Source organism: Acinonyx jubatus, chromosome E1 (genome assembly GCF_027475565.1).
Source record: "Acinonyx jubatus isolate Ajub_Pintada_27869175 chromosome E1, VMU_Ajub_asm_v1.0, whole genome shotgun sequence".
NCBI classification, from domain to species: domain Eukaryota; kingdom Metazoa; phylum Chordata; class Mammalia; order Carnivora; family Felidae; genus Acinonyx; species Acinonyx jubatus.
Window position 1 is genome coordinate 13,340,051 of NC_069397.1, and position 10,868 is coordinate 13,350,918.

At 44.5% G+C, this 10,868-nt stretch overlaps 1 protein-coding gene across 1 annotated transcript; it reads left to right on the top strand.

Moving 5' to 3' along the window:
- Positions 1-1,279: 1,279 nt before the first annotated feature.
- On the top strand, positions 1,280-2,317 carry LOC106987355 (olfactory receptor 3A1-like). Its single transcript, XM_015085613.3, has one exon. It carries the CDS (start codon positions 1,370-1,372, stop codon positions 2,315-2,317), a length of 948 nt encoding a protein of 315 aa, XP_014941099.1. The 5' UTR covers positions 1,280-1,369.
- Positions 2,318-10,868: the final 8,551 nt, after the last annotated feature.

The following is a 10,868-nucleotide window of genomic DNA, read 5'->3' on the forward strand; positions in this document are numbered from 1 at the left end:
CTGTATTACGTCAGTAACGGACATTTCATTTCTCTTTTTCTAAAGCTTGTAAAGTGTTGCTTTACTTTATATTTTCCAGCTTTATTGAGGTGTAACTGACAAATAAAATTATAAAATATTTAAAGTGTTCAACACGATGGTTTGATACATTTCCATTGTGAAAGGATTCTCACAATCAAGTTAACTAACACATCCATCACCTCACATATTTACCTTTTCCTTTGTGTCTGAGACTATGTAAGTCCTACTCTCTTAGAAAATTTCAAGGTCTGGGGGCGCCTGGGTGGCGCAGTCGGTTAAGCGTCAGACTTCAGCCAGGTCACCATCTCGCGGTCCGTGAGGTCGGGCTCTGGGCTGATGGCTCAGAGCCTGGAGCCTGTTTCCGATTCTGTGTCTCCCTCTCTCTCTGCCCCTCCCCCATTCATGCTCTGTCTCTCTCTGTCCCAAAAATAAATAAACGTTGAAAAAAAAATTAAAAAAAAAAAAGAAAATTTCAAGGTCTGAACCCCTTTACCAACCAGCCTCTCCCCATTTCTTAAAGTTCTTTTCCTAATTTCTTGATCCTATTGCTTCACCACCCTCTTTACACTCTGTTTTTCATCTATTCATTTAGGGCTATGGATTTGTTTCTGAACACTGGTTTGGTGATAATCCACATGTTCTCATGTGTGTTGGTTTCACTCTCCCCTTTTTCAGTCTCTGTGATGTTCTTCAGTTTAAGTTTTGATTCCCTCTGGTCCAACAGTTTCTTACAGATTATTCAAAACACGGGGAGTTGTTTTAAAATTCATTTTTCCTTAAGTTGGTTTGTGATGAAATATTATTGCCTGTATTCTTTATTCTTTTCAAATTTTCTGAATTTCAGGTTTGTACTTTTAATTCTATTAATGCTATACATTTAATTCTATTAAAAGTTTATACATTTATACATGTTCTTTGGTGGGGGGGGGTGTGAAAGTTTCAGGGGCATTTGGGAAAGGCATACATACCAATTAGTTCTCTTCCATAATTATATTGAGAGCTTTTACAGCCTTGCTTTCTTCTGTCAAATTAATTCTATTACGGAATGAAAGTCACTAAAATGCTCCCTGGCTACCACACTTATCTCATGTTATACTGTTGGTATCTATGGTGATAGCTGCCTTCCTGGAGCAAGTCTTCTATCTAAACTCTTTTAGGCATATGAGGGGAGAGCAAAGGTTTCTCCTGAGAGTTCTGCTTTTTAAAAGTAATCAGTCTAAAATAGTCCACATGCCAAAGACACACATTTTGGGGTGGCAAATTTTACCACCCTACAGTCTATTTGTTCTTTTAGGATAAATGTATTGAGAAGAAAGATTATATCCTTGGATGTTTCCTTGCAGGAAAAATGAAGTCAAAATTTGAGTACAATAGAACAGCCATTACTGAGTTCATCCTGCTGGGCTTGGTGGAGACACCAAACCTGCGGCCAGTTGTCTTTGTAGTCTTCCTCCTTTCCTACCTGCTCACAGTTGGGGGCAACCTCAGCATCCTGGCCGCCATCTTGGTGGAGACCAAACTCCACACCCCCATGTACTTCTTCCTGGGGAACCTATCGGTGCTGGATGTTGGGTGCATCACAGTCACTATTCCCTCAATGTTGGCTCGTCTCCTGTCCCACAAGCATACTGTTCCCTATGGAGCCTGCCTCACACAGCTTTTCTTCTTTCACCTTCTCGTTGGGGTGGACTGCTTCCTGTTGACAGCCATGGCCTATGACCGATTCCTGGCCATCTGCCAGCCCCTCGCCTACAGCACCCGAATGAGCCAGACAGTCCAGAGGCTATTGGTGGCTGTGTCCTGGGCTTTAGCGTTCACCAATGCACTGACCCACACAGTAGCCATATCCACCCTGAACTTCTGTGGCCCCCATGTGATCAATCACTTCTACTGTGACCTCCCACAGCTCTTCCAGCTCTCCTGCTCCAGCACCCAACTCAATGAGCTGCTGCTCTTTGCTGTGGGTTTCATAATGGCAGGTACTCCCCTGGCTCTCATCGTCACCTCCTATGCCCATGTGACAGCTGCAGTCCTACGAATCCGTTCTGCTGAGGGCAGGAAGAAAGCCTTCTCCACATGTGGCTCTCATCTCACTGTGGTTGCCATATTCTACGGTTCAGGTATATTTAATTACATGCGACTGGGTTCAGCCAAGCTTTCAGACAAGGATAAAACTTTTGGAATTTTTAACACCGTCATCAACCCCATGCTGAATCCAATCATCTACAGCCTCAGGAACCCTGACGTGCAGGGTGCCCTCTGGAGAGTGCTCATGGGGAGGCGACCACTGGCTTGACAAGGTCCTGAGGTCTGGAGTGTCACTCCCTCCTTTTCCCTTTCTGGACTAAAGAAGAAATCCTCTAAAGCCAGTAACTAAGACTAACCGTCCAGAGTTGCTTCTGTCTCCCTGCACAGGAGGTTTTTTTGTTTGTTTGGTTGGTTGGTTGGTTTTTTTGTTTGTTTGTTTTAATTAGGGATAAGAGTTATTGCTTCCCAAAGAAACCATGTGCAATTTATAGTCAATAGGTGTGTGGGCCATGTCAAGGCCAACCCCTTTGACAAATTACAACTTCAGACACTGTGTGCTCCTTTCTCTGGGTAGAAGCAAAATCTCAGAGCCTCGACTAGTACAGGTTCATGTCTCACAGGGAATGACTCTTTGGTTGGTTATAGTCTGGCTTCCCCAAAATATCCAAAGCCTTCCCCACTGGGGTGGCTGAGTGGTTCAGTTGGTTGGGTGTCCAACTTGGCTCAGGTCATGATCTCTCAGTTTGTGGGTTCAAGCCCCACGTCGGGCTCTGTGCTGACAACTCAGAGCCTGGAGCCTGCTTCGGATTCTGTGTCTCATTCTCTCTCTGCCCCTCCCCCACTTGGGCTCTGTCTCTCAAAAATAAATACATGTAAAAAAAATTTTTTTTAAAAAAGAAGCCTTCCCACCACGCCTTGCATCCATTAGTAGGTCATGTGATTCCCTCAAGTTCAGCTATGGATGGTCTGGTTTTAAAACATGGACCTAGAGATCAGATTCATTTTATTTCACCTATCAGATTTCTACAAACCAAAACAGGAACTTTCTTTTCTTATCACATGAAGATATCATAGGATATAGAGGGGACAGAGAGGAAGCTATATGGGTATATGTTCTCTAGTACCTCTGGAGAGCATGATTCATGTGTGCAAATTTTTAAAACTCCACTAATAAATATGGTAAACCTTATAATACAAATTTAATGTTCCTCGTCTGTTTTTCCTGATATGTTTCAAATCATTTGAAAAGATAATCTTTTGTAATGAAAATATTATTTACGCATGAAAAACCCCAAAATACTCCATATGAACTTCCTCTCTAAATCCTCTCAGTCCCAAAATCTTCCAGCTGAGATCATCCATATCTGTAAATAAAGCCATATAGTGATGCTCCCCTAAACGTCCCTTCTCGGTAGGAGAACAGTCTCTAACCTAGAATGTTCTCTCATCTTGCATGCTACATCCTAAGCTTTCATCCCATCAGTATTTGGCTTTATTTTCCTTCTAGCCTCCCTTTGAGATGAATCGCCTATTGTGGGCATCTCTACTCTGTCACTGATGTTTCCTGATTCCTTGCCCCAAAACATCCCTTTGACCTGAACTGTGTCCTAGCTTCTCTGTGAGTTTTCAGGGAAGTGAAAGGATTGAAAGGACTGGGTAAGACAGAGATGAAGAGAAAGAACATGAGGGAGGGAAGCAAAACAAGACTGGAGGTGAAGAGTTTGCAGGAAAATGAAGAAGAAAGAGGGACACGGGGAGAAATAGGACAGAACTGCAAACAAATGGGCTGAGAGTGAAGGCTCGGGGCACTGGAGAGGAGTGAATGGGGTACACAGAGAGTAGAGACGAGAAAGATAAAGAAATAGGATAAGATACCTTGAGATGGTTAAAAGGTCAGAGGAAAGAAGGGGGGAAACAAAATTAGTGGGTCAGAGACGAAAAAGTTGGGCTTCTGTACAGCGCTGCTTCCTGTTCTATAGTGTCCAGCAATAACCAGTTTATGCGACCCTCACACTGTCATTGTGGTGTATCTTTTCTACCATGAATAAAGCAATTTTCAAATTTCGCTGAAAGTGCTAAAAAGTGTCCAAGGGACACATTTTCAGTTTCTCTTACAAGAAAGTGTTCTGAGAATGTTAGGGAGGTTTATCAGATGACAAAAGAGATGAAAAGAAGTTCTGGGTATTTTGTCCACCTCAAATGTCACCAGAGTCTATGACTAACCAACCACCTTATGAACTTACTCTCTGCCTTTTGGGTCACGCTAGCCAAGACTGTCAAAAGACAAGGGGCGGGGGGGGGGGGGGGGGCGGGGGCGGGGAGGAAGATCGCTCTTTCCTGATCCTTTCTTAGCCATCAGATAAACTTCAAGAATGCAAATGGAGCTTCCTCCAAGGGTCGAGGAAACTGTCCAGGAAGATCTACAACATGGTCTTCACTTCATCACTTCCTCTCATCGGCAATGTTCTCGACCTTGAATAAGTTCTCAACCTTGTCTGGGCCTGTACTTGACAGGCACAAGGTAACCATCAAGGTTCTTCCACTTGTAATCCCTTCTGATTCTACTAGTTTTAATGAACAAAAAGACTGTGTCACTCTGTTTACCCTGAAGAGTTACCACATCTTCCTACTACCATTTTTCCTACCCACCAGCATCTAACCCTGCTGCACGATGGAGCTTATTTACTTCCAAAACTCCTTGTGCCTCTAGCCTTTCTTCTATATGAACACTCATCTCAAAGCTCACGGGATGATTTCATGTGTAATCACTGGAGTAAAATGGATCAACTTGTTCAGCATCATAAGTGATGACTCAGGCACTGATTCCGGGCATGCTGTCTACTCTCCAGAATCATAGGGTTTTATTACCGATTTGGGAGATTCCCTTTTCTTTGGAATTTGCCTGTTTTTTTTTTAATTCCAAGTTATTATTCCAATGTATGTTTATCATACATGTAATACATCATATCATAAAGGTTCAAACAATACAGGATATCATTGTTGCTCTTTTATACCATTCCTTCAGTAATCCAATTTTTAAAAAAGAACTAAGTGGCGGTAGCTGGTATTTGGCTTTCCACACAAATGAACACACGCTCACACTTGCATGCACGTCAACATGTGCAAGCATAACACTGTACTGCTTTGTAATATGCTTTCCCTCCTCTCTGTATTATTACAGTTTTTTTTTACATATCAACCTACAAATCAACTTTATCCATTTTGAAGCCTTCATGATAGTCCATTTTATGTGTAAACTATAATCTATTTAACAAATCCCTATTGATTTCATTTATTTCCTATTTTTGGCAGTTGTTAATAATACTGGAGTTAAGATTCTCATTTGTATATGTGTTCATATAACTGAAATTATTTCACTGGTTATATTCATAAAAGGTGTGTGTGTGTGTGTGTGTGTGTGTGTGTGTGTGTTGGACCAAGGTTGTAGGGCGACCAGCTTTAGTTGGTTGATTGGCAGTTTATGAGAATGTTTCTTACCTCACTTGCTTTTACTGAGTGTTATAAGTAGAATTTTTTTATCTTTGATAATTAGATTAAATATTGCATTATTTTTAAATTAGAATTTCTTTATGAGTGTGATTCAATTGATTTTTATATATTTATTTCTAATTTATTTAGATTTATGCCTTCAAAATTGCCAGTTCATATTTTTTGCCCCATGGGGTAGTTTATCTTTATTTTAATGATTGGTGGCAACATTTCACATTTTAGGGTAGTATCTCTTTACCGTCTGTGTTGCAAAGATATTCCCTAATTTCCCACTTGTCTTTTACTTTGTTTAGGCTTCTTTTGCTCAAATGAAGTCTGATATTTTTGTGAAGTTTATCATGCTTTTTTTGTCATGCTTAGAAAATAATGACTTTTCCATCTAAATGTTGGTTAAATACTTATCAGTGACGTTTTTCTAGTACATTTACATTTGCTTTAATTTTTTTAAACGTTTATCATTTCTTTTTGAGAGAGAGAGAGAGTGTGTGTGAGTGGGAGAGAGACACAGAGAGAGAGACACAGAATCCTAAAGGCCTCCAGGCTCCAAGCTGCTAGCACAGAGCCCGACATGGGGCTCGAACCGACAAACTGCAGGGTCGTGACCTGAGCCAAAGTTCACATGATTGCCTATTTACAATTATTTTTAAGTCAAATATTTAAAATACACACAATTTATTTTTGTGTATGTTCTAACTTTTCCCCTAGTGGATCAAAGTTGTCCAGATCCCATAAAATGTAAGCTTGCTTGTATATGGTGTACATGATAATATATATGGTTTATGTATAATATGTGTAATGTAATACAAATATAAACACAAATATATAACAGCAGCCAGCGAAATGAGAGAAGAGGAGATCCCCACTTGATTCCCCCCTCAGCAACAATATTTTGGACAGAAAAATTGTGGGGGCTCTGGGCTTTAGGTAAGAGACTGTGAGACCCTGGTGGAACCCAAGACTAAGAAGGTATATTTGGAGAAGGACATCCGCCCAGGTGGCTGTCATGCTGACAGTAGTCCTGGCTACAACCTAGAAGCAGCTCTGTTCCCCTGTGAACTCAGCTTGGCCCCGTTTAGCATTGGTCCCATCACTGGCAACATCTGCCGAGAGACCCAGCAGAAGTCATACCCACCTGTGCCCTGGTTAACAGCCCCGGCAACCTTGACCCTGGCTGTGGATGCTGAAGCAGCTCCAGCCCTCTCAGCTGCCAGTCCCGCTCAGCTGGGGACAATGCAGGAGACACGCTCATATATGCCTCTCAGACCCTCAAACCCCGGTCCAACTGCAGACGCTGAAAAGGCCCTAGAACTTGGCTTCTGCACCTCACAGTCATGGGCCAGGAATACTCCCGCTCGTCCAACGACCCACCAGGAGACACATGCTACTGTGCCTCCAGAGGTTGCCCCACAGACCTCAGTCCAACTGCAGATTAAAGTGGCCTGGGAACACTTGTGCCCACAAGGACCTGGAGGAAGACACACTCCCAGAGACAGGCATGCCAACCTGTCTTTGAAGAGTCCCTATAACCAACATCTAGCTTCAAAGAGACATCTTGGCACTTTACTAGGACCAGCTTCAGGCATCCTGCCAGGATTTTAAATCTTGAATCCTGAAAAGTGCTCCCTCGTCAATGAACTCTCGCTATTCAGCCTCACATTCCACCCACCCCTTTGGCCCTCATGATCCACTCGCACATCTCTCCTTTGTCAACAAGAGGAGCTTCCAGTTCCTGCTGGGTTGCACTGGTGAGTGTATTCGTTTCTTATGGTTGCTGCTACCTAATACCACACACTTGGTGACTCAAAACAACAGGAGTTTATTCTCTCATGGCTCCAGAGGCCAAAGGTACAAAATGAGTCCTACAGGGATAACTTCAAATGGCAGCAGAGGAAGTTTGCTCCACAGGCTCCGGGGAGAACGCATTCTGAGTCTCTCCCAGATGCCAGTGGCTGCTGGCCTTCCTTACCCTGTGGTTCCCTCATTCCCTCTCCACTTCCAGCCTCGCATTGCCTTCTCTTCTGTAGTCATCCCTCTGCCTCTGTCTCCTAAGTACTCCTGTGATAACATTTAGGGCCCACTTGGATGGTCCAGGATCATCTTCCCAGATGAAGACCCTTAGCAATCACATCATATCTCCAAAGGGTTGATTTCAGGGCTTAGGACCTGAATATCCAGGGGGCCCTGTTTCAGCTTAGTGTCAGATTCTTTTCAGTGAGTGAATTATTTCTCTGGCATCATGAGTGGGATCGGCCTTTCTCAGAATATGCTGAGACATAATCCCAATTGTTCTGGAGGCATGGAGGAGACCTGGGAAAAGTTCTTGAGGAAGACAAGAATCATCTTGTAGACATCTGCTTCCTATGAGGTGTTTGTGTGGCCGTCACACACAAGGAAGTTGATCTCCACCAGCAAAGGGGAAGGGATACTCTGGCCAAGTGACTGCGGGAGAGTCTGGGGGTTTGCAATTCTCATGAGCAACCTCTCAAACTTCCCCATCCCCAGACTCAGGGTCTCACTCCTTCCTTAGCCTGGCCCTGGATTTAGCACAGGAGACTCCCCTAAGCTGCACATTCAGCCTCCCGTGTGGATCTGCCACCCTTACAATTAGGTCCGATGCCTGATTTTCAGAGCTCTCTCCTTGTGGCTGCAGAAGAGTAATGCCTCATGAGTTGTGCCAAGGAAGTTTTCAGGCTTTCGTGACATACCCTGAATTGAATGTTGGCCCCCCTGGGCTTTGCGTTGTTTTTTCAGGCTTCTGGGAAAGTTAACAGAAGTGACCCACCCTTAATTCTTAAAATTCCGCAATTCTTATACTTTCCATGACTATCATATTAATGTGCTGGTGCTAAAACGTGACCCAGTGTTTCTCCTTTCACCTGTACCTCATCCCAACATACCACAGCTGAGTCTTAGTGATGAAACTACGGTTATCACCAAGCCCACTTTCCCCCCAGCAGTGGCGAATGGTCCAGGTGCAGAATTCCATCTGCAGGATCTGCTTCCTAGGGCCACTCCCAGTACCAGCTCAGGGCCACTCCCAGTCTCAGTCAGGCTCCCCCCAGAGCAGAGCCTGAGACAAGATGCGTGTGTGGCTTAACTGGGAAATCATCCCAGGGAGCAGGAATCCCTGGGAGGAAGACAGGGGTTAAGAGGAAAGTGAGATGAATGAAGAAGAGATGTCCCTGACCAAGGGACCAAAGTCTCTGCAACAGATGTCCAGCAGAGACTTGATTGAGCATGAGAATATGGAATGCTTCCCACAATTGTCTGAGGAATGGTTGCTGGGGTGTCTACCCATTGGCTCCCCTTTCCTATTGTCAAGGTGCTCTCTGCACTCTGGGCACTCATGCTCAGACCTAGTGAGTACCCAGCCCCACCGCCAAAATTCATGGCATCAAAGGATCCCAAGGAAGAGGCTACCCTCTGTCGGCCTGCCACAAGCAAAAGCCTGAGGGGAACTGTCCGACCCAGCTGCAGATGAAACGAGAAGAAAGGCTGAGGGAGAGGTAAGGCAGACATCTGATGTGTCTGCCACAAGGTGCTTCCTAGAGGTGTTGTGAGGAATGACAGGGACCCAGGCGCAAAAAGTACGCAACATATTACCATGTGCCTAACAAATACCCACAAATGTTATCAGTTGATATTCTGATGTGTTGCCAAACTTCTATCATCAGCTTAGCGAATCTTACGTGATTTAATCTGCAAGCAATGCTCTATGGTAGAGGATATGCCCATTTCACAGATAAGGACACTGAGGATCAAAAGGGTACAGCAGCTTGTCCAAAGTCAACCACCAAACGCCAGAAAACAGGTCTGTCCACAGTGCATTTCCTACTGCAGAAGGCTCCTCTGGTGGGAGAAGACAGAGACCCTCTCTTGGGAAAGGAGTGTTGAGTAAGTAGTGGTGGCTATAGGTGTCAGAGAAACGCCCTCCTTAACCCTCCTGCATCTTCTGTTTACTAGTCTGCCGCCTTCACCAGGGCTCTCAATCTCTCAGAGCCCGGCCTAGATAGTCATATTGGCAGACAGCTCCCCAGGAGGCCTCCTAGCCCAATATAGCTCTTCGATCCCCATTTCCAGAGACACTGCTGGGTGCCTAAGACACAGTCCCAGGGGCTCCCACTAACAAGGCCCTGAGGGGGAAAAACACCACATTTCTGAGGACTCATGAGGAAACTGGGTGTGAAGAAAGCTTCTCTTTCCTGCCTCTCTTTTGGGGCTCCTTCCTCATCCCAGGCCCAAGACAAGTCTGGAAATTAGTTTATCTCTGCTCAGTGGCTCCACTCGGGGTTGACATCTGAGAAATATACCCCTCCCTTAGCAAACCTATATCTAGTCCCGTTTATACCTCTAGTTTCCTGGGTGGCTTGAGAATGTGAACAAGTCCTGGGACCTCAGTGACCCTACCATTAAATGGAATTTATATCACCGTCTCTAACTACTTGCTATAAAGCTATGGCTAGAGATAAAGCCCTTGTTCATCTTTTTAAAAGAAAGTTTGAATACCAGAAGATGTGAGGCACGGTTGCTATATTTAGGAAGGGCTTGTGTTGTTTACAAAACAACTTGTCTTTCTCCCCATCTGTCTACTTCCTCTTTGGAGGGATAACACTGTAAGGGTAATGCTAGGATACAGAAAATATCAGCTTGTTTCCTTGATTTATTATATCTAGTTCCTTACCTCCTTTCTGGCGGATACGTGGATCTACATAACTCCTCATCTCCTTTCCTGAAGAGCCTCCCTTGTGTCTACGCCCGTGCCTAGGTGAGTGTACTCAGGGGTTCTTTCCCTGCTCTTCCAAAACAGTGATGGGCCTCTGTTGCTGCCATCAGCTCAAATCTGACTTTTCATGAGGTACAATTGCTGCCTCTGAAAAAGAAACTGTTTTATGGGAAGATCTGAGGCTACGACCCAAAGATCCTGGCTCCTTTTCTGGACCCCTTCGCCCATACCCCCATTTCTTGGAAGCCTGTTCTCTGTTACTCTTAGGAGAGCGTAGGAGAGCGGGATTCACTGAGTCTGATTCACTGCCTACGACCCATTGCATCAGGCAGCCTTAAACCTTCACTCCAGTCCCAGGTCCTGCTGAGCCTTTCCATCAAAAGGAACATGGAGGTATTCTTTGGAGTTCCAGAGCAGGGAGCTGTAATAGCTCAGGAGGGAGAACCTGGGACTCGGGACAATGCTTTGAGAATGCTAAATGCCTCTACACCTCCTGTAATTCATCCTAATTCACAAAAGTCTAGCCTCAGTTCCAATATGTCCCGAAAATCGTCCATGACAACTCTAGGTCACACTGATGCTCTCT

Bases quoted from the DNA above. Each gene is read 5' to 3' on its own strand.
- LOC106987355 (XM_015085613.3), top strand. From the start codon at position 1,370: ATGAAGTCAAAATTTGAGTACAATAGAACAGCCATTACTGAGTTCATC.